Genomic DNA, 22,500 nt, shown 5'->3' with positions numbered 1-22,500 from the left:
AGGGTGTTCAAATACTTATTTTCTTGACTGTATGTATATATACATATATATATATATATATATATATATATATATATATATATATATATATATATATATATATATATATATATATACACACAGCACTAGTGGTGTATATATATATATATATATATATATATATATATATATATATATACACACAGCATTAGGTGTGTATATATATATATATATATATATGCATATATACACATATATACATACATATGTGTATATATATCCATATACATATGTATAAATATATATACATGTGTGCATATATATATATATATATATATATATATATATATATATATATATACCCATGTATATATACACACACATATACACACATATACACACAGTAGATATACATAGTATATACATAATATATATTCTGTATGTGTATACACATACAGTAGATATACATAATATATACGCAATATATATTCTGTATGTGTATATACATATATATATATTCCCCCATTTTATAACATTCTTAAAAGTAGTATTGTTGTGGTAAAAACAAAAACATTTGTGTTTTACGTGTAAAGACAAAGACGAAAATCATCCGCCCCAAAATGTATTTCAACATAATAATATATTTGTTTTTTTGGGGGCACATTAAAACCTGGGTAAATTATATATATTGTAAAAATAAAAAAAATCTAAAAAAAATCCTTCCTTTATGACATAACTAAAGTGATATCAATATAAATAACCATAAAATGCTGTTTTATATAATAAAAGGACCAAAACAATAAATAACATACCAAATATTTCAATGTGTTTAAGAAATATACAATAAATTAACTATTTTGAATTGATTTTCTTAGGTTGTGTTATGTGTGACCATGTCTGTTTACATTTTGTGTTGGTTGGATTTTTTTTTTCCCGTACCATGACTAGAGAAGGTTGCTTGCATTGGGTCTTAAAAGTAAATGCTGCACACAACCAGAGACGATGTATGAGGTTATATGGCGATCACTTGGTGGGGAATAACATGGCGTGGATGTTGTGGAAATATCGTTTTTGTCGCATTGCTCGCAGGTCAGGTGGTCTTTTTTCCTTGAGTGCAGTTGAAGTAGAGTTTAAAATGTCTCCCAGTAGGAAACACAAACAAAAACACACACACAATGTTTACAAAAAAATGAGAAAAAGTCCTGCAGTCTTACATCTCCGTGATGCCCTCGGGGAGGTTGGCCGGTATTTCAGTCAGGCTTTTGCGGCGGCAGTCCACGATGTTGTTGTTGCAGCTGCAGCTGGGCGGGCACACGGCCACTAGGGGCGCACATGTCCTGGTGTCGGTGTGGGCGGGGCCTGCGGAAAATTCACCCAGTCATGTGAAGGAACAAAATCCACAGAGTCACGTGAAGGAACAAAATCCACCAAGTCATGTGAAGGAACTAAATCCACAGAGTCACGTGAAGGAACAAAATCCACCAAGTCATGTGAAGGAACAAAATCCACTGAGTCATGTGAAGGAACAAAATCCACAGAGTCAGGGGAAGGAACAAAATCCACCAAGTCATGTGAAGGAACAAAATCCACCGAGTCACGTGAAGGAACAAAATCCCCCCAGTCATGTGAAGGAACAAAATCCACCGAGTCACGTGAAGGAACAAAATCCCCCCAGTCATGTGAAGGAACAAAATCCACCGAGTCACGTGAAGGAACAAAAGGGATTTGCGAGGGACACCAAGTGGTTTCAATTTCACTCCCTCCAGGTTTTCGCAGCCTTTTTGTGTGATTGACGGTTTTAAACCACATACTCTTAAAAGTAGACGCTAGATGGCAGTAAACGTACACAATCAGAGATAATTATGGGCCTGCTTTTATGGGCCTCACAAGTATGCATGCTAACTGTTTTGGCTAGCTTTTTAGCTAATTGAGTATGTTCAAACCTAAAAATCATTTCATTTTGATTCTGGCCACTATTTTGAAAGTAGGCCAACGTCTCTTATCTTAGCATGCTAATGCTAGCATTAGAATGTTAACGTTTTATGCTAGCAGTTTAGCTAATTTTATACGTTTACACCTACAAATAGTACATTTTAATACTTGGTGCTATCTTAGAAGTACGCACACTTGTTATATGTCTTCATGTCAATGTTAGCATGCTCACATTTTATGCTAGCTTTTTCGATACATTTTTATGTTTAAACCTAAAAATCATGGATTGTGATGATTGCCGCCTTTTTAAAACAATGATATTGTCTCTTATGTCAGCATGCAAACGTTTTATTAGCGATGTCCGATAATGGCTTTTTTGCCGATATTCCGATATTGTCCAACTCTTAATTACTGATTCTGATATCAACCAATACCGATATATACAGTCGTGGAATCAACACATTATTATGCCTAATTTTGTTGTGATGCCCCGCTGGATACATTAAACAATATAACAAGGTTTTCCAAAATAAATCAACTCAAGTTATGGAAAAAAATGCCAACATGCCGAAATGTGTTTGTCATTCTTGTTTGGTGTGGGTTCACAGTGTGGCGCACATTTGTAAGAGTGTCAAAGTTGTTTATACGGCCACCCTCAGTGTGACCTGTATGGCTGTTGACCAAGTATGGTTTGCATTCACTTGTATGTATGAAAAGCCGTAGATATTATGTGACTGGGACGGCCCGCAAAGGCAGTGCCTTTAAGGTTTATTGGCGCTCTGTACTTCTCCCTACGTCCGTGTACACAGCGGCGTTTTAAAAAGTCATACATTTTACTTTTTGAAACAGATACCGATAATTTCCGATATTGCATTTTAAAGCATTTATCGGCCGATCTTATCGGCAGTCCACTTTTACATAAAAAACACAAGGTACACTTACAATTAGTGCACCAACCCAAAAAACCTTCCTCCCCCATTCACACTCATTCACACAAAAGGGTTGTTTCTTTCTGTTATTAATATTGTGGTTCCTACATTATATATCAATATATATCAATACAGTCTGCAAGGGATACAGTCCGTAAGCACACATGATTGTGTGTGCTGCTGGTCCACTAATAGTACTAACCTTTAACAGTTAATTTGACTCATGTTCATTAATTACTAGTTTCTATGTAACTGTTTTTATATTGTTTTACTTTCTTTTTTATTCAAGAAAATATTATTATTATTATAATTTTTTTTTTTTAAAAGGACCTTATGTTCACCATACCTGGTTGTCCAAATTAGGCATAATAATGTGTTAAATCCACGACTGTATATATCGGTTGATATCGGCATCGGTAATTAAAGAGTTGGACAATATCGGAATATCGGATATCCGCAAAAAGCCATTATCGGACATCCCTAATGAAAATTAAACATACAGACCTGCATGCAAAGTGCCTATCTTTTATTAAATGCACGTCGTCGACAAAATGTCTTCATTATCGACAACGCAATGACGTATCTCGCTGATGCAAGGTAGGTAACCAGAAAATACGTTCACTGTTAGTGAAGCTGTGGCCCACCGGGGAACTATACGACGCGAGGAGTCCTAATCGGGGGTTATGTCGACGGCAGCGATGAGGCTAAAGGCTAATAAAGAGGAAGCATCCTGACAGGCTATTAGCACAAAGCTGAATCAGACGCCTCCAAACAGCGATAAGAGAAGGCTTCTTACGGCCTGAGCGCACAGACACACACACACACACACACACACACACACACACACACACGCACACGCACACACACATAAACACACACACACACACACACACTTTGGTGGACGTCTCAATGCTGAGGTGTCTCTGGACGATAGCGCTGCTTAATGAGACAAGGTAGACTTTTGCAAGCATTTAGCGGCCCCTAAACATTCATCATACTGAGCGTTTGTGACTGCATAAAAACAGCCAATAGGGGTTTAAACACAGGCTGGACTCTATTTATTAATTGTATGGTCACTCGTGATCGGCTACCTGGTGTTTACATGTGCATGGCGGCAGATTGATGCGGTATTGACGCACACTACTTTCTCTCGTTGTAAATCATCCACTCAACGGATAAAATAACGAAACAGTAAGATGCAAAGACTAAGGCCCAAGCTGTTTGTTTACAAACCCCGTTTCCATATGAGTTGGGAAATTGTGTTAGATGTAAATATAAACGGAATACAATGATTTGCAAATCCTTTTCAACCCATATTCAATTGAATGCACTACAAAGACAACATATTTGATGTTCAAACTCATAAACTTTTTTTTTTTTTTTTTGCAAATAATAATTAACTTAGAATTTCATGGCTGCAACATGTGCCAAAGTAGTTGGGAAAGGGTATGTTCACCACTGTGTTACATGGCCTTTCCTTTTAACAACACTCAGTAAATGTTTGGGAACTGAGGAGACACATTTTTTAAGCTTCTCAGGTGAAATTATTTCCCATTCTTGCTTGATGTACAGCTTAAGTTGTTCAACAGTCCGGGCGTCTCCGTTGTGGTATTTTAGGCTTCATAATGCGCCACACATTTTCAATGGGAGACAGGTCTGGACTACAGGCAGGCCAGTCTAGTACCCGCATTCTTTTACTATGAAGCCACGTTGATGTAACACGTGGCTTGGCATTGTCTTGCTGAAATAAGCAGGGGCGTCCATGGTAACGTTGCTTGGATGGCAACATATGTTGCTCCAAAACCTGTATGTACCTTTCAGCATTAATGGTGCCTTCACAGATGTGTAAGTTACCCATGTCTTGGGCACTAATACACCCCCATACCATCACAGATGCTGGCTTTTCAACTTTGCGCTTATAACAATCCGGATGGTTCTTTTCCTCTTTGGTCCGGAGGACACGACGTTTACAGTTCCAAAAACAATTTGAAATGTGGACTTGTCAGACCACAGAACACTTTTCTACGTTGTATCAGTCCATCTTAGATTAGCTCAGGCCAACAGCGTTTCTGGGTGTTGTTGATAAACGGTTTTTGCCTTGCATAGGAGATTTTTAACTTGCACTTACAGATGTAGCGACCAACTGTAGTTACTGACAGTGGGTTTCTGAAGTGTTCCTGAGCCCATGTGGTGATATCTTTTACACACTGATGTCGCTTGTTGATGCAGTACAGCCTGCGGGATCGAAGGTCACGGGCTTAGCTGCTTACGTGCAGTGATTTCTCCAGATTCTCTGAACCCTTTGATGATATTACGGACCGTAGATGGTGAAATCCCTAAATTCCTTGCAATAGCTGGTTGAGAAAGGTTTTTCTTAAACTGTTCAACAATTTGCTCACGCATTTGTTGACAAAGTGGTGACCCTCGCCCCATCCTTGTTTGTGAATGACTGAGCATTTCATGGAATCTACTTTTATACCCAATCATGGCACCCATCTGTTCCCAATTAGCCTGCACACCTGTGGGATGTTCCAAATAAGTGTTTGATGAGCATTCCTCAACTTTATCAGTATTTATTGCCACCTTTCCCAACTTATTTGTCATGTGTTGCTGGCATCAAATTCTAAAGTTAATGATTATTTGCAAAAAAATAAATGTTTATCAGTTTGAACATCAAACATCTTGTCTTTGTAGTGCATTGAATTGAATATGGGTTGAAAATGATTTGCAAATCATTGTATTCCGTTTATATTTACATCCAACACAATTTCCCAACTCATATGGAAACAGGGTTTGTACATGCTTTTGTTATTTCTCTTTGCTTATTGGACCCTAATTAGAACAAAAACTAAGAATCATCTTTTGATATTTTGTACTTAGTCCATAAGTACACAAACGTGTACTTCATGTTTAGTGACATGCTAATTCTTATTTTTACACTTTTTTTCCTCCAAATTTCATTGTACCGTATTTTTCGGAGTATAAGTCGCTCCGGCCGAAAATGCATAATAGAGAAGGAAACAAACATATATAAGTCATGTCTTTTGGATCATGTTTTGTTTAGTTTAGTTATTGGACTCTTTAGTTTCTGTTTACGCTCCATTGCTTTTGTTTCCATGACTACCCATTAGTTTTCACTTGTCCTCATGTCACGCACCTGTCTCACGCTTTGCACTCGTGCACCTGTCACTAATCATGTCACTGCTATTTAAGCCTGTCTTTTTCTGTTGATTGTCCTGGTGACATTATCCATACTACCTCTGCTACCCATGAGATTCCTGTTTACTATAGTTCATGCTTCATGCCATGCCACAGTAAGGGTTTTTGTTTCATGTTCATTATTAATTGCCTTTGTGCTAGTCTTTTGTTTTCATTATTTAAGTTTGTTCTCCGCCATTGTGCGCCTTTTGTTTTCTTCCTTTTTTTGTAGTTTGTTAGTGTTTAAATAAATATGTACTCACCTCTAAGCCATGTCCGATCCAGCTTTACTTGCATCTCGGGAAAACAAAACCCTCACAGTCCACTTATTGACAATAAAAGTCGCACTGGAGTATAAGTCGCATATTTGGGGGACATTTATTTGATAAAAGTCAACACCAAGAATAGACATTTGAAAGGCAATTTAAAATAAATAAAGAATAGTGAACAACAGGCTGAATAAGTGTACGTTATATGAGGCATAAATAACCAACTGAGAACGTGCCTGGTTTGTTAACGTAACATATTATGGTAAGAGTCATTCAAATAACTATAACATATAGAACATGCTATACGTTTACCAAACAATCTGTCACTCCTAATCGCTAAATCCCATGAAATCTTATACGTCTAGTCTCTTACGTGAATGAGCTAAATAATATTATTTGATATTTTACGGAAATGTGTTAATAATTTCACACATAAGTCGCTCCTGAGTATAAGTCACACCCCCGGCCAAAACAATGAAAAAAAATTACGACTTATAGTCCGAAAAATACGGTATGTTATACTCTTCTGACACCACCAGATGGCAGTATAAGTGTCCACATAAGCGGCCATAAGACCCCAATTCAGTAGTGTACACAATTTTGGAAATAAGAGCTAAAAGGTGTTGTCCACGCATGTGGCCAACTAAGTCTTTAGTTAAGTCAACATGACCATCATCTTTCTGGTTAGAGTTCCGTGTTGATGATGTGCACCCTGAGCTCCATTGTAAAAATGTGAGTTTCTACATTTCTGTTTTATTTTATGCTTAAATTTAGCACGTTCACATTGGTTAAGTTTGCAGTTATGTTACGTTCAATTTCGACTATCATGGTGTCGTTTGAGGCATGGCGAGGTGGGTAGCGTGGCCACGCCTCTGGCCATCCAATTCACTGCCGTTGTGTCCTTGGGCAGGACATGTCACCCTTGCCAACCACTCAGTGGCCTAGTGGTTAGAGTGTCCGCCCTGAGATCGGTAGGTTGTGAGTTCAAACCCCGGCCGAGTCATACCAAAGACTATAAATAATGGGATCCATTACCTCCCTGCTTGGCACTCAGCATCAAGGGTTGGAATTGGGGGTTTAATCACCGCTGCTGCTCACTGCTCCCCTCACCTCCCAGGGGGTGATCAAGGGTGATGGGTCAAAAGTAGAGACACACCTAGTGTGTGTGTGTGTGTGTGTGTGTGTGTGTGTGTGTGTGTGTGTGTGTGTGTGTGTGTGTGTGTGTGTGTGTGTGTGTGTGACAATCATTGGTACTTTTAACTTTTTAACTTTGCCCCCAGTGCCGCTCACACTGGTGAATTAAAGATGGGCGGTGGTCGGAGCCACGCTTCCGTCAGTCTCCCCCAGGGCAGCTGTGGCCACAAATGTAGCTTACCACCAGGTGTGAATGTAGAGTGAATAAATGACGGGTTCTCACTTCTCTGTGAAGCGCTTTGAGTGTCTAGAAAAACATTATTTTGACAATTGTTTTGATTACATTATAATTGTAATATTTGAATGATGATTAATGCATGTGTCGTGGCAGTTGCGGATGTCACCAACGGCGCGGTTTAAGGAAACACCCGGTTGCTTTTCCCAACACGTCTTTAATGGTGAACTGCCAACATGGGAATGCTAAACAGGAAGTGCTTAGCTTTGTAAACGCACTGAGACAAAGTCAACGTTCATTGTGTTCTTCTCGTTTTTGAAACTGCACCATTTTTTTTTCCTCTGAATTTTTCAACTAACTTGAAGTGTTTCGCCAAGATTATTATCCGTAATGTGTAACATTTCTATTTTTTGGCCAACGTAAGACAAATACATTTTTTTGAAGTTGTCTTTATTTTGAAGTTATTGTGCCATGATTTTACCAATTTGGCCAGTGTGGAAATACATTTCCCTCCATTAGTTTGACACCCCGAATGTAGATGATCATATCTGTTGTACAGATTTATTTCGGAAAAAGAGAAGTGTTGGATACTTTTCTTATTGCTTTATTTGTATTTGACTTTATTAAAAGTTTGAGTAAAAGTTTTCTTTTAAGTCATATATAAATGTATTGAAGGTGTTTTTTTTTATGGAGGGATGTGATTAATCATAGAACTGGCACCCATCCATCCATCCATTTTCTACCGCTTTTTCCCTTTTGGGGTAGAACTGGCACCCAATGTTATTAAAAAATAAATACATTGTAGTTTACATAATTTATAATTAATGAATTAATTATTCATATATTAATTCTAGTTTACTTATTAATTAATTCTGTTTACATATTTTTAATTAATTCTAGTTTAATAATTAATTAATTCTAGCTTAAATCATTATTATTTATTTAAAGTTTACATCATTATTAATATATCAATTCTAGTTTACTTAATTATTAATTATTCAATTAATTAATTATAGCTTACATAATTGTAATTAATTCTACTTTACATAAGTATTAATTAATCAACATAAATATTAATTAATTAATTCTAGTTGACATAATTATGTATATTTAGTATTTATTGTGTTATTCTTGGTTGCTGCTACTGTGCAACCTGACTTGCCACATTCTGGAACTTGCTCATTGTAACCAACCAAAACAAAAAGGACACCTACGGTTGATACATTGGGCGTGCACTCACCATTGCAGACGAAATCCTTCTTCTGCACGTCGGGGACATTCAGGCCCCTCATGTGGGCGGGGGCCATGCACTGTGTGAAGGGCGCCAGGCCCCGTCTTGCCCGCAGCCAATCGGAAAGCCAGGAGAGGTGACAGTCACACAGGAGGTTGTTGGAGTGCAGACGACTGAGGGAAGGAAGCAAACGGAGGGGACTGAGCACGGATGTTTGCCAGGCGTCAACTAGCACACTGCGCAGCAACAACGACAATATGCTCGTTGGGCAAATGCGTGAGATGCGACGTGTCGAGAGAGACGCCGCACGTGAGAACCACGACGCCGCCGGCAGACGGACTGTATGAATAAAAAAATAAGCAATAAGATCGGAAATGACAAGCAGCAGCAAAGGAAATGTGAGAAAATGAGAAAAAGACAATAACCTGGATCCCAATATGAGCAAAAGGCAAGATTATTATGTATGTATGTATGTATGTATATATGTAGAGTGTGTATGTATAATGCAGTGAATTGGAGCTGTTCCATTTTTATATTCCACCTCACTAATAATAGGGAAACAAATCCATCCCAGAAGTTGCACCAAACTTTGGATTTGAATCCAGCAAGACTTCGAAGTCTAACTTGCATGCATCGTTTTGCTTCTTCTTTGGAGAAAACAAAACAAACATATCACTGGAAAAATATGATAAAAAGTCACAAAGTTACTGAAAAAAGTCACATTGAGTAATCAGTGTTGTAACAAGAAATGTACCAGAAATATACAAATCATACATCGTAATAGAGTCACAATGTTACGCAGAAATATGAATAACATTGCAGAAATATTCACCATGTTAAGCAGATATTTAAATCATGTTATGAAAATCACGATGTTATGCAGACATAATAATATTATGAGAATCACGATGTTATGCAGAAATATAAATTATGCTATGAAAATCACAATGTTATGCAGATATATTAATCACGTTATGAGAATCACGATGTTATGCAGAAATATTAACAATGTTATGAGAATCACGATGCCATGCAGAAATAGTAACAATATTATGAGGATCACAATGTTTTGCAGAAATATTAACAATATTATGAAAATCACAATGTTATGCAGAAATATTAACATTATTATGACGATCACGGTGTTTTGCAAAAATAATATGAGAATCACAATGTATTAACCATATTATGAGAATCACGATGTTATGCAGAAATATTAATCATTATGGAAATCACAATGTTATGCAAAAATATTAACAATACTATGAGAATCACAATGTTTTGTAGAAATATTAATCATGTTATGAGAATCACAATGTTTTGCAAAAATATTAACAATATTATGAGAATCGCAATGTTATGCAGAAATATGAATAATATGAGAATCACAATGTTATGCTGAAATATGAATAATATGAGAATCACGATGCTATGCAGAAATATTAACATTATTATGAGGGCAGACATATTAACATTATTATGATGATCACAATGTTATGCAGAAATATTAACAATATTATGAGAATCACAATGATGTGCAAAAATATTAACATTATTATGAGGATCACAATGTTTTGCAGAAATAATATGAAAATCACAATGTTATGCAGAAATATTAATTATATTATGGGAATCACGATGTTATGCAGAAATAATAACATTATGAGAATCACATTGTTATGCAGAAATATTAACAATGTTATGAGAATCACGATGTTGTGCAGAAATATTAACAATGTTATGAGAATTACGATGTTATGCAGAAATATTAACATTATGAGAATCACAATGTCTTGCAGAAATATTAACAATATTATGAGAATCACAATGTTATGCAGAAATATTAACGTTATGAGAATCACAATGTTATGCATAAATATTAATATTACGAGAATCACAATATTTTGCAGAAATAATATTTTGAGAATTACATTGTTATGCAGAAATATTAATCATGTTATGAGAATCACGATGTTATGCAGACATAACAATTTTATGAAAATCACGATGTTATGCAGAAATATTAACAATTTTATGAGAATCACGATGCTTTGCAGAAATATTAACAATATTATGAGAATCACGATATTTTGCAGAAATAATAATATGAGAATCCCATTGTTATGCAGAAATATTAATCATGTTATGAGAATCACGATATTATGCAGAAATATTAATCATGTTATGAGAATCACGATATTATGCAGAAATATTAATCATGTTATGAGAATCACGATGTTATGCAGAAATATTAACAATACAATGAGAATCACAATGTTATGCAGAAATATTAACAATATTATGAGAATCACAATGTTATGCAGAAATAATATGAAAATCACGATGTTATGCAGAAATATCATTGTTATGAGAATCACAATGTTATATAGAAATATTAACAATATTATGAGGATCACAATGTTTTGCAGAAATATTAATCATGTTATGGGAATCACAATGTTATGCAGAAATATTAACAATTTTAAGAAAATCACAATGTTAACAATATTATGAGAATCACGATACTTTGCAGAAATAATGATATTATGAGAATCCCATTGTTATGCAGAAATATTAATCATGTTATGAGAATCAATGTTATGCAGACATATTAACAATATTATGAGAATCACGTTGTTATTCAGAAATATTCATTTTATAAGAATCACGATGTTATACATAAATATTTTATGAGAATCACGATGTTACGCAGACATATTAGCAATATTATGAGAATCACGTTGTTATTCAGAAATATTCATATTATAAGAATCACGATGTTATACATAAATATTTTATGAGAATAACGATGTTATGCAGAAATGTTCATATTATAATAATCACGATGTTATGCGGAAATATTTTATGAGAATCACGATGTTATGCAGAAATATTCATAATGATATGAGAATCACGACGTTTTGCAGAAATACTAATAATATTATGAGAATTACGATGTTATGCAGAAGTAATAAAAATGTCAGAAAACACCAAGATGTGCGAGACTAATGATGATTTTCACTTTCCACGACACATTTTTAATTCTTCAGAGTTATTATTGAGTTGAGCCTTTTATTCTAATGGTGTCCTAATATTTTTCATATTTAGCTTATTTTTACGCTACTTAGCAACGTTGTGTCCAATAAATCCAACATATGATAAAAACGTGCACATCATTTCATCAAATATGAAGTTTATGTTTGCGAAATGTTCCCATGGGGACGACTTAAGTGGCAATTACTCCACAGAATCCGGTGGAACAAGACCTCCCGGCGTGCTAATGTTCAACGCCGGCTGCATTACGGACCCGAACGCTAAGCTGCGACGCCACATGCTGCCGACACCTCGAGAGTGTGCGAGCCCGACACGCAGAGAGAGTGCAGGAGAAGGGCGGGCAACAAGGCAGGATGTCTCGTCAGCGTATTAGATGCCGGCCGGGAGATCTCGCCTTTCACAAGACAGGCGTCCCTTTGTAATAAAGCCCAGGACAAATCCTGTTACGGAACAGAGACGGGGGCTCATTGATGCTCGCAGCGGGGGCGGTGGCTTTTAAGACCGCGCTCCTATTATAAATCCAGTTTATAGTCAAACCCCGCCGCCTGGAGATAGCCACGTCCGAGCCCACCCCCGGCGAGGCCTTAATTACTGACAAGTAGGATTAAACACAGGGCGGAATGGGGTGTATATTTGTGAGTCGCTCTTCCTTAGTGTGTCTTTAATGTTTGGTAAGGTGATGCCTGTGTGTACGTCACCGTTTTATTACGGTTGATTGCAGATTTATTGACGGCGATTTATGAATACTATACAATGAGGTGATCTCATTACTGCTGACAAAAAAATATATATTAAAAAGATATTTTAAAAATGCCTCAAATCAGAAAAAAAAACAGTGCTAACTTCAAATGGGTATATTTTGTAACAACGCCATTGCCCCTGCAAATGTGCATATTTGTTTATAATAATAATACATACGGACCAGCCTGGACCAGCTTGTGTCGTTTTTAGCGCTGCCGCCAATGCGAATGTAACCGTTCCAAACAGTCGTCCGTGAACAAAAATTGGACCAACCCGGACACATTTTGTGTCGCCCTTAACGTTAGCGTCAGTGCTATTTTTTTATACTGTATGTTCCGCACTTTTTTTCTCAAAACTCGACAGTGCGCATTATAACACGGTGCGCCTAATGTACAAAATAATGTTGCTTGTGCTTACCGACCTTGAAGCTATTTTATTTGGTACATAGTGAAATGATAAGTGTGACCAGTAGATGGCAGTCAAACATAAGAGATATGTGTAGACTGCAATATTTTTGGATAATGCAATACATTTATTTATTTAATGCAATAAATTTGCCATATTGCAATTTTTATTCTCATTGTTGCTTTTTAATTTTATTCTTATTGTAATATTTTTCTATGTTGTTTCCATTTATACCCCCATTATTTACTTTTTAAATTCAATCTCAACTCTGTACACTGCTGCTGGAATTTTTATTTTCCTGAGGGAACTCTCCTGAAGGAATCAATAAAGTACTATCTATCTATCTATATGACTCAAGTAAACAACAGCAACATTTTATATGTTCCATTGAAAATATAGAAGATTACACACGGCGCTCAAAAATCTATCAAAATGTTTTAGTACGACTTTGGTAAGCTATGAAGCCACACCGCCTGATGGATTGTCGGCACATTAAACATAAGAGCATTATTATGGTGTGTGTATAAGGTAAGACATTATCTGGCGTTTTGTTTCGCAATATTATGTGAAAACAACTTTTCTTACCTTCTGGTACCTGCTGATCTGTATTTGGGATCTGCATAAATCCTGAAAAATTGTAGTCGATAAGCTTCTTCTTTTTCTCTATCTTCTTGTTATGGGACATTCATCCTCCGCTGTTGCCATTTCTAATATAAAGTAGTATAAAGTTCTTACTTATATCTGTCAGTAAACTCGCCATGAAAGCACTAAAACATACCGGTGTAGTGACTTTACATTATTCACCCAAGGAACTTTAGTTATTAGAGAGTTCACGGGTGTTGTTTTTTCCGGATGAGGAGATGCTGCTCCGTTATTGATTGAAGTAAAATCTGAATGTCATTAAAACAGTTAGCGCCATCTTTTGACACTTCTTCTACTCCCGTCCTTGCGCGCTACACCGCTACAACAAAGATGATGGGAAGAAGACGCTGTCGAAGGTGAGCCACGTAAATAAGACCGCCCACCAAACGGCGCATCCGGAAGCGACTGTCAGAAAGTGGCTTGAAGATGATCTGTAAAACATCATCTATGCAACATTTTGACCATCATTACATGAAAAAATATCAAAAATAGACCATTCATCGGCAGTGCGCCTTATAATCCGGTGCGCCCTATGGTCCGGAAAATACAGCATTTGTGCTGCAACTATTTACAGGCGTACAGCATGGGAATAATACGGTGTGGCTCATGCGGTAGAGTGGCCGTGCCAGCAACTTGAGGGTTGTAGGTTCGAGTCTGTTGTGTCCTTGGGCAAAGCACTTTCTTCCAGTCGCACCTACACTGGTGTATGGATGTGAAAAGAGATCCCTACACTTAATGGGACTTTTCTGGGTAAATAAAGGTTTAAAAAAAAAAAAAAAAAAAAAGACACTGGACCAGCCTGGACACCTTTTGAAGTGAATTATATTTATATAGCGCTTTTCTCTAGTGACTTAAAGCGCTTTTACATAGTGAAACACAATATCTAAGTTACATTTAAACCAGTGTGGGTGGCACTGGGAGCAGGTGGGTAAAGTGTCTTGCCCAAGGACACAAAGGCAGTGACTAGGATGGCGGAAGCGGGAATCGAACCTGGAACCCTCAAGTTGCTGGCACGGCCACTCTACCAACCGAGCTATACCGCCCCTTGTGTCCTTTTAACGCTAGTGTCGGAGTTAATGGCACTGTATGCTTAAAGTAATGTGCACTTTTTTGTTGGTTTTCACACTAAAATCAATTGAAAATAGTATTTAAGAAAAAAAAAATCAAAACTGTAGTTAATATATTACTAATCATTATATTACTATTATTAATATTACTAATATTCAAGGCTAAACAATCACCGTTTTTTTGTACAGGTGTGAACTTGGTTTGCCGAATTAAAGGAAATGTGAGGGAAGAACGGCCCTGTCTTGCAGTTAACTATTAATAACAATATTTTGCATGTGCACCTTTATCCAGATTTGCACCAAATGCTAATGTCCTTGCCACACCCCGTCGCCATGCATGACGTTAGGTCGTTTTAGCACATGTTAGGACTCCTCGGCAGAGGTAATGATGAGAAGAGAAGATGGAGCGGAGGATTAGGATGCAAGGAGGGAGGGTTCAAGGAGGTAGGACGGGTTCTAGGAGACGCTGACAGACAACAGAAGCAGTCGAGGGCTTCTGATTAAACGATATTGGATATCGGTGATTCTGCGCTCCGTACGCCGCCAGCTTGTAGCTGCAAGCGCGGCGCCCGGAATCCAATTTTGCGCGTCTGATTTTGAGGCAAACGCACGCCGACGCACACATGCGAGCGCCGTGATTGGCCGCAGATGGAAGCCGGCGTTCAGATTCGAGCAGACGGATGGCTCCTTCAGCTTAAGTGGATTCCGGGGCTGTTGACTCCGTTTACACTCCGTGCTGCAAAAATTACCTCTGCATGAATTTGACCTCTGCAAAATAACGCCACCCATGTAGTCACCGAGGATTATAGATTGCATTTAAAAACAAAGTACATGCCTTTTTTTTGGTGTAGAAGGAGGCTATGAAAAACTAATTGTGAATTACAAAAATGATTGTCCCACCCACTGCCTTTTAACGAGTGACTATATAATTCATGACACTTTTCATGGAACGTTAACAATGCACTAAATACATAAATCGTTGAATAAACAATCTGGTTGTTAATTACACGAATTGGCTAAAAAAAAAAATAAAAATCAGGAAAAATGTTAAATAACTTGGTTAGGAAGTAAACACTTTGGTCAAGGAAACAAACACAAATGTACAATAAATGTATAAACTAACCCAGCAGGCACAAGACATTGATGCAACGTTGATTATACGTCCAACGTGGCAAAATGGTTGTATTTGTAAATTGAGACAACGTTGATGTCTAACGTTGGATCCACGTTGTTGGTTGAGAAAATGACCAAATTGCATTGGTCAAATCAACGTCACAAACTGACATTGAATAAATCTCGTCAAAAGGCATTTTGTTTTAACGTTGTGTTTGTGTTGTAGAATATTGTTTGGGAAATGACCAACATTCAATGGTCAAATCAACGTCAGAACCCAACATTGATTAAACGTTGTCAAAATGCATGTTGTTTCAACATTAGGTTTGTGTCGCAGAATATTGGTTCGTAATTGACCAAATTTCAATGGTCAAATCAACGTCAGAACCCAACATTGATTAAACATCGTCAAAAAGCATGTTGTTTCAACGTTGTATTTGTGTTGTAAAATATTGGTTGGGAAATGACCAAAATTCAATGGTCAAATCAACGTCACAACCTGACATTGATTAAATGTTGTCAAAAAGCATGTTGTTTCAACGTTAGGTTTGTGTTGTAGAATATTGGTTGGGAAATGACCAAAATTCAATGGTCAAATCAACATCAGTACCCAACATTGAATAAACGTTGTTAAAAAGCATGTTGTTTCAACGTTGTATTTGTGTTGTAGAATATTGGTTGGGAAATTACCAAAATTCAATGGTCAAATCAACATCACAACCTGACATTGATTAATCGTCGTTAAAAAGCATGTTGTTTCAACGTTGTATTTGTGTTGTAGACTATTGGTTGGAAAATGACCAAAGTTCAATAGACAAATCAACGTCACAACCTGACATTGAATAAACGTTGTCAAAAAGCATGTTGTTTCAACATTAGGTTTGTGTTGCAGCATATTGGTTCGTAAACGACCAAAATTCAATAGTCAAATCAACGTCAAAACCCAACATTGAATAAACGTTGTCAAAAAGCATGTTGTAACAACGTTGTATTTGTGTTGTAGGATATTGGTTGGTAAATTACCCAAATTTCAATGGTCAAATCAACGTCACAAGCTGACATTGATTAAACGTTGTCAAAAAGCATGTCGTTTCAACGTTGTATTTGTGTTATAGAATATTGGTTGGAAAATGACCAAAATTCAATGGTCAAATCAACGTCACAACCTGACATTGAATAAACGTTGTCAAAAAGCATTTTGTTTCAACGTTAGGTTTGTGTTGCAGAAAATTGGTTCGTAATTGACCAACATTCAATAGTTAAATCAACGTCAGAACCCAACATTGAATAAACGTTGTCAAAAAGCATGTTGTTTCAACGTTAGGTTTGTGTTGGAGAATATTGGTTGGGAAATTACCAAAATTCAATGGTCAAATCAACGTCACAAACTGACATTGAATAAATGTTGTCAGAAAGCATGTTTCAACATTAGGTTTGTGTTGTAGAAAAATGGTCCGTATTTGACCAGAATTCAATGGTTAAATCAACGTCAGAACCCGACATTGATTAAACGTTGTCAAAAAGCGTGTTTCAACGTTGTATTTGTGTTGTAGAATATTGGTTGGAAAAATGACCAAAATTCAATGGTCAAATCAACGTCACAACCTGACGTTGATTAATCGTTGTCAAAAAGCATGTTGTTTCAACGTTAGGTTTGTGTCATAGAATATTGGTTGGGAAATTACCAAAATTCAATGGTCAAATCAACATCACAACTTGACATTGATTAAACGTTGTCAAAAAGCATGTTGTTTCAACGTTGTATTTGTGTTGTAAAATATTGGTTGGGAAATGACCAAAATTCAATGGTCAAATCAATTTCACAACCTGACATTGATTAAACATTGTCCAAAGTCATGTTGTTTCAACGTTGTATTTGAGTTGCTCAACATCAGGACCTCATTCAACAAGTTCTCAACGTTGTTTCAATGTCTTGTGCCTGATGGGAAATAAATTGTTAATAAAATCTAAAACATGGAATGTCATTACGTAAATTGGTCAATAAATAAATAAATCGGTCAAAAATAAGTAAAATTAAATGCCCTTAAACACTGTAAGTTGATTATAAAATACAGTTGACAAAATAGAAAAACAAAAAATAAAACACAATAATGAAAATATAAAAAAATCTATAGTTAAAAACATCAATGGTCATGGTTGAAAAGAAAATGTTTGAATATTTGTCAGAAATTAATTCACTATTTCTACTGGGGACGGCGTGGCGAAGTTGGGAGAGTGGCCGTGCCCCGAGGGTTCCTGGTTCGATCCCCAACTTCTACCCACCTTGTCACGTCCGTTGTGTTCTTGAGCAAGACACTTCACCCTTGCTCCTGATGGGTCGTAGTTAGGGCCTTGCATGGCAGCTCCCGCCATCAGTGTGTGAATGGGTGAATGTGGAAATGGTGTCAAAGCGCTTTGAGTACCTTGAAGGTAGAAAAGCGCTATACAAATATAACCCATTTACCATTTACTTTCAATCATTATTTGATTTATTATTGTAACTTTTTTTTTTTTTAATTATTATTTCACATTTATTTTTGATTAGTTTATTAATTAATAGGCTTTGTTGTTTAATTTACAATTTTAAAGCAGTCAAAATGTCTCAAACATAAGGTTGTAAATTGTGCAAATTTTAGCGGTGTCAAAAAAATCGATTTTGGAATTAATCGCAAATTTTATTTGATAAAAAAAAAAAAAAAAAAATCGATAAAAAAAAAATATATATTAACTTTTGAGCCAAACAGCTCAATTTTTGTTTCATCTGACATCACATGGACAAAGATAAGACCTTCTGGAGGAAGGTTCTGTGGTCAGATGAAACACAAATTGAGCTCTTTGGCCACAATATGTTTGGAGGAGAAAAGGTGAGGCCTTTAATCCCAGGGACACCATTCCTTCCGTCAAGCATGGTGGTGGTAGTATTATGCTCTGAGCATGTTTTGCTGCCAATGGAACTGGTGCTTTACAGAGAGTAAATGGGACAATGAAAAAAGGAGGATTACCTCCAAATTCTTCAGGACAACCTAAAATCATCAGCCTGGAGGTTGGGTCTTGGGCGCAGTTGGGTGTTCCAACAGGACAATGACCCCAAACACACATCAAAAGTGGTAAAGGAATGGCTAAATCAGGCTAGAATTAAGGTTTTAGAAGGGCCTTCCCAAAGTCCTGACTTAAACGTGTGGACAATGCTGAAGAAACAAGTCTATGTCAGAAAACGAACACAATTTTGTCAAGAAGAGTGGTCAAAAATTCAAGCAGAAGCTTGTGGATGGCTGCCAAAAGCGCCTTATTGCTGTGAAACTTGCCAAGGGACATGTAAGCAAATATTAACATTGCTGTATGTATACTTTTGACCCAGCAGATTTTCAGTAGACCCACAATAAATTCATAAAACAACAAAACTTAATGAATGTTTTTTGTGACCAACAAGTATGTGCTCCAATCACTCTATCACAAAAAAATAAAAGTTGTAGAAATGATTGGAAACTCAAGACAGCCATGACATTATGTTCTTTACAAGTGTATGTCAACTTTTAATTTTTTTTTTTTTCAAATGAATTATTGGCCTAACAGGATTATTATTTGTTTTACAGAAAGGTTTGTGTTCTACTCACAGCGTCCGCAGCTTGGGCATGTGGTTGAAGCTGGACAGCGGGATGAGCGTGATGTTGTTGTTGTTGAGGGTGCTGCGAGCGAGAAAGAGAAGAGGAAACAACACATTCATTAGCAGAGTTCCAGGAACTCGCTCGCTTCCTTCGCCTTTCAGAGCGTCCCGTATTAGCTCTCACGCCGCATATTAACTAAAAAGCGCCATCAACGCGGGATTGACTGCCGCCGTGCGCCGACGTAATGCGCACGTGTGCTCCCCGAGCGTGTCGCTATTGATTTCCATGTCTCACAACAAAGCAAAGAGAGAAAATGGGGAAGAAATGCAAAGACATAAAGCTTTTCCATCAACGCCACCCAAGGGGGGGTTGGGGGGGGAACGAGGGCCTTTTTTTTTCTTCTAGGGCGGCTGAAAGCCGGTGATCTGTGAAGCTGGTCGTTTTATAACGCGCTCATGGGATGGTGGATACATCCACGCTCATAAAAATTACATTGCGGCAAAAAAACAATGGGCCGAGATACACGACTTACATTACAGCATCAGCACCACCGTGCACTGTTTTATCATTCCATGAGGTATTATTTACATGTACAAACCCCAACACCAGTGAAGTTGGCACGTTGTGTAAATGGTAAATAAAAACAAAATACAATGATTTGCAAATCCTTTTCAACTTATATTCAATTGATTAGACTGCAAAGACAATATATTTAATGTTCCAAACTGGAGAAAGTTGGACGTTTTTGCAAATATTCGCTCATTTGGAATTTGATGCCTGCAACATGTTTCAAAAAAGCTGGCACGAGTGGCAAAAAAGACTGAGCAAGTTGAGGAATTGCTCATCTTATTTGGAACATCCCACAGGTGAACAGGCTGATTGGGAACAGGTGGGTGCCATAATTGGGTATAAAAGCAGTTTTCGTGAAAATGCTCGGTCGTTCACAAACAAGGACGGGGCGAGGTTTACCACTTTGTCAACAAAATGCGTGAGCAAATTGTCCAACAGTTTAAGAACAACGTTTCTCAACCAGCTATTGCAAGGAATTTAAAGATTTCACCAGCTACGGGTCGTAATATCATCAAAAGATTCAGATAATCTGGAGAAATCACTGCATTGAATGACCTTGATCCCTGCATCAAAAAGTGACATCAGTGTGTAAAGGATATCACCATCTGGGCTCAGGAACACTTCAGAAAAACACTGTCAGTAACTACAGTTGGTCGCTACATCCGTAAGTGCAAGTTAAAACTCTACTATGAAAGCCATTTAACAACACCCAGAAATGCTGCCGGCGTCGCTGGGCCCGAGCTCATCTAAGATGGACTGATGTAAAGTGGAAAAAGTGTTCTGTGGTCTGACGAGTCCACATTTCAAATTGTTTTTGCAAACTGTGGACGTTGTGTACTCCGGAACAGAGAGGAAAAGAACCATCTGGATTGTTATAGGCACAAAGTTGAAAAGCCAGCATCTGTGATGGTATGGGGGTGTATTAGTGCCCAAGACATGGGTTACTTACACATCTGTAAAGGCGCCATTAATGCTGAAAGGTACATACAAGTGCAAGTTAAAACTCAGAGAATCTGGAGAAATCACTGCACGTAAGCGATGCTAATACAGACCTTCGATCTCTCAGGCGGTATTGCATCAAAAACCGACATCAGTGTGTAAAGGATATCACCACATGGGCTCAGGAACACTTCAGAAAACCACTGTCAGTAACTAGAGTTTTTTGCTACATCCGTAAGTACAAGTTAAAACTCTACTATGCAAAGTGAAAGCCATTTATCAACAACACCCAGAAATTCTGCCGGCTTCGCTGGGCCCGAGCTCATCTAAGATGGACTGATGCAAAGTGGAAAAAGTGTTCTGTGGTCTGACGAGTCCACATTTCAAATTGTTTTTGGAAACTGTGGACGTTGTGTACTCCGGAACAGAGAGGAAAAGAACCATCCGGATTATTATTGGCGCAAAGTTGAAAAGCCAGCATCGGTGATTGTATGGGGGTGTATTAGTGCCCAAGACATGGGTAACTTACACATCTGTGAAGGCGCCATTAATGCTGAAAGGTACATACAGGTTTTGGAGCAACATATGTTGCCATCCAAGCAACGTTATCATTGACGCCCCTGCTTATTTCAGCAAGACAATGCCAAGCTATGTGTTACAACATTGTGTCTGTATTAATTGGATGAACATTTCTTATTGAGAAAAAACAATGCTTTAGATTTGATTTTGGTGGACTTTAGGAACGCGTTACTAACGGAAACTGAGGACACTTTGTAACGTGTGTATATAAATATTTGCCCGGTGAAGTCCAGTAGAGGCAAAGAAGACTCCAATTTTTTTCGAATGAAACCCCTGGTTTGAAAGCACAGGAAGTAGATGTTGCCACAACCGTTGAAAATAAGTCTCGTTACGTCGGACTCGGTGTTTTTACGAACACCCACTCGTCCCTAAAATACACTTCCCCCCCCAATGTTGATCTTAATACTTTTCTTTCTCTTTAATTCCCCAGTCTCTTTCGGCTGGGTTTTCCTGCACTTTGCTGGCCCGCGTAGCCTCCGCGGCCTTGGCGGTGCACGGATTGAGTTTCACACTCGGTCGCCTCAGCACACACACACACACACACACACACACACACACACACACACACACACACACACACACACACACACACACACACACACACACACACACACACACACCCACACACACACACACACACACATTCTTGTACGTGTTACCTTCTTGAGACCTGAGAAAAATGCCTACCTCTTCAGGACCACCCTTTCTAGATATATAAAGAAGTGTATTTACAACATTAATAATATATACATACTATGCAAATATAAAAAAGCTTGTTGGAACTTCACAAGAAAAATGTCACAATTTCACAAGAAAAATGTTGAATTCTGGCAGTATTAATAATAATAAATAATACTAATAATAATACAAGTCAGAAT

General features: G+C 37.4%; 1 protein-coding gene across 2 annotated transcripts in view; it reads right to left on the bottom strand.

Moving 5' to 3' along the window:
* Positions 1-22,500, bottom strand: part of slit3 (slit homolog 3 (Drosophila)) — a 615,812-nt gene that overhangs the window by 198,641 nt on the left and 394,671 nt on the right. For both annotated transcript variants that reach the window (XM_061976782.1, XM_061976783.1), the window contains 3 exons: positions 19,544-19,615; positions 8,917-9,080; positions 1,194-1,338 (listed from right to left, as the gene is read on the bottom strand). In XM_061976782.1, coding sequence (XP_061832766.1) covers positions 1,194-1,338; positions 8,917-9,080; positions 19,544-19,615 — 381 coding nt within the window. The remainder of the gene's footprint in view (positions 1-1,193; positions 1,339-8,916; positions 9,081-19,543; positions 19,616-22,500) is intronic.

This window comes from Nerophis lumbriciformis, linkage group LG16, assembly GCF_033978685.3.
Source record: "Nerophis lumbriciformis linkage group LG16, RoL_Nlum_v2.1, whole genome shotgun sequence".
Lineage (NCBI taxonomy): Eukaryota > Metazoa > Chordata > Actinopteri > Syngnathiformes > Syngnathidae > Nerophis > Nerophis lumbriciformis.
This window is presented reverse-complemented; position numbering and strand designations above follow the sequence as displayed.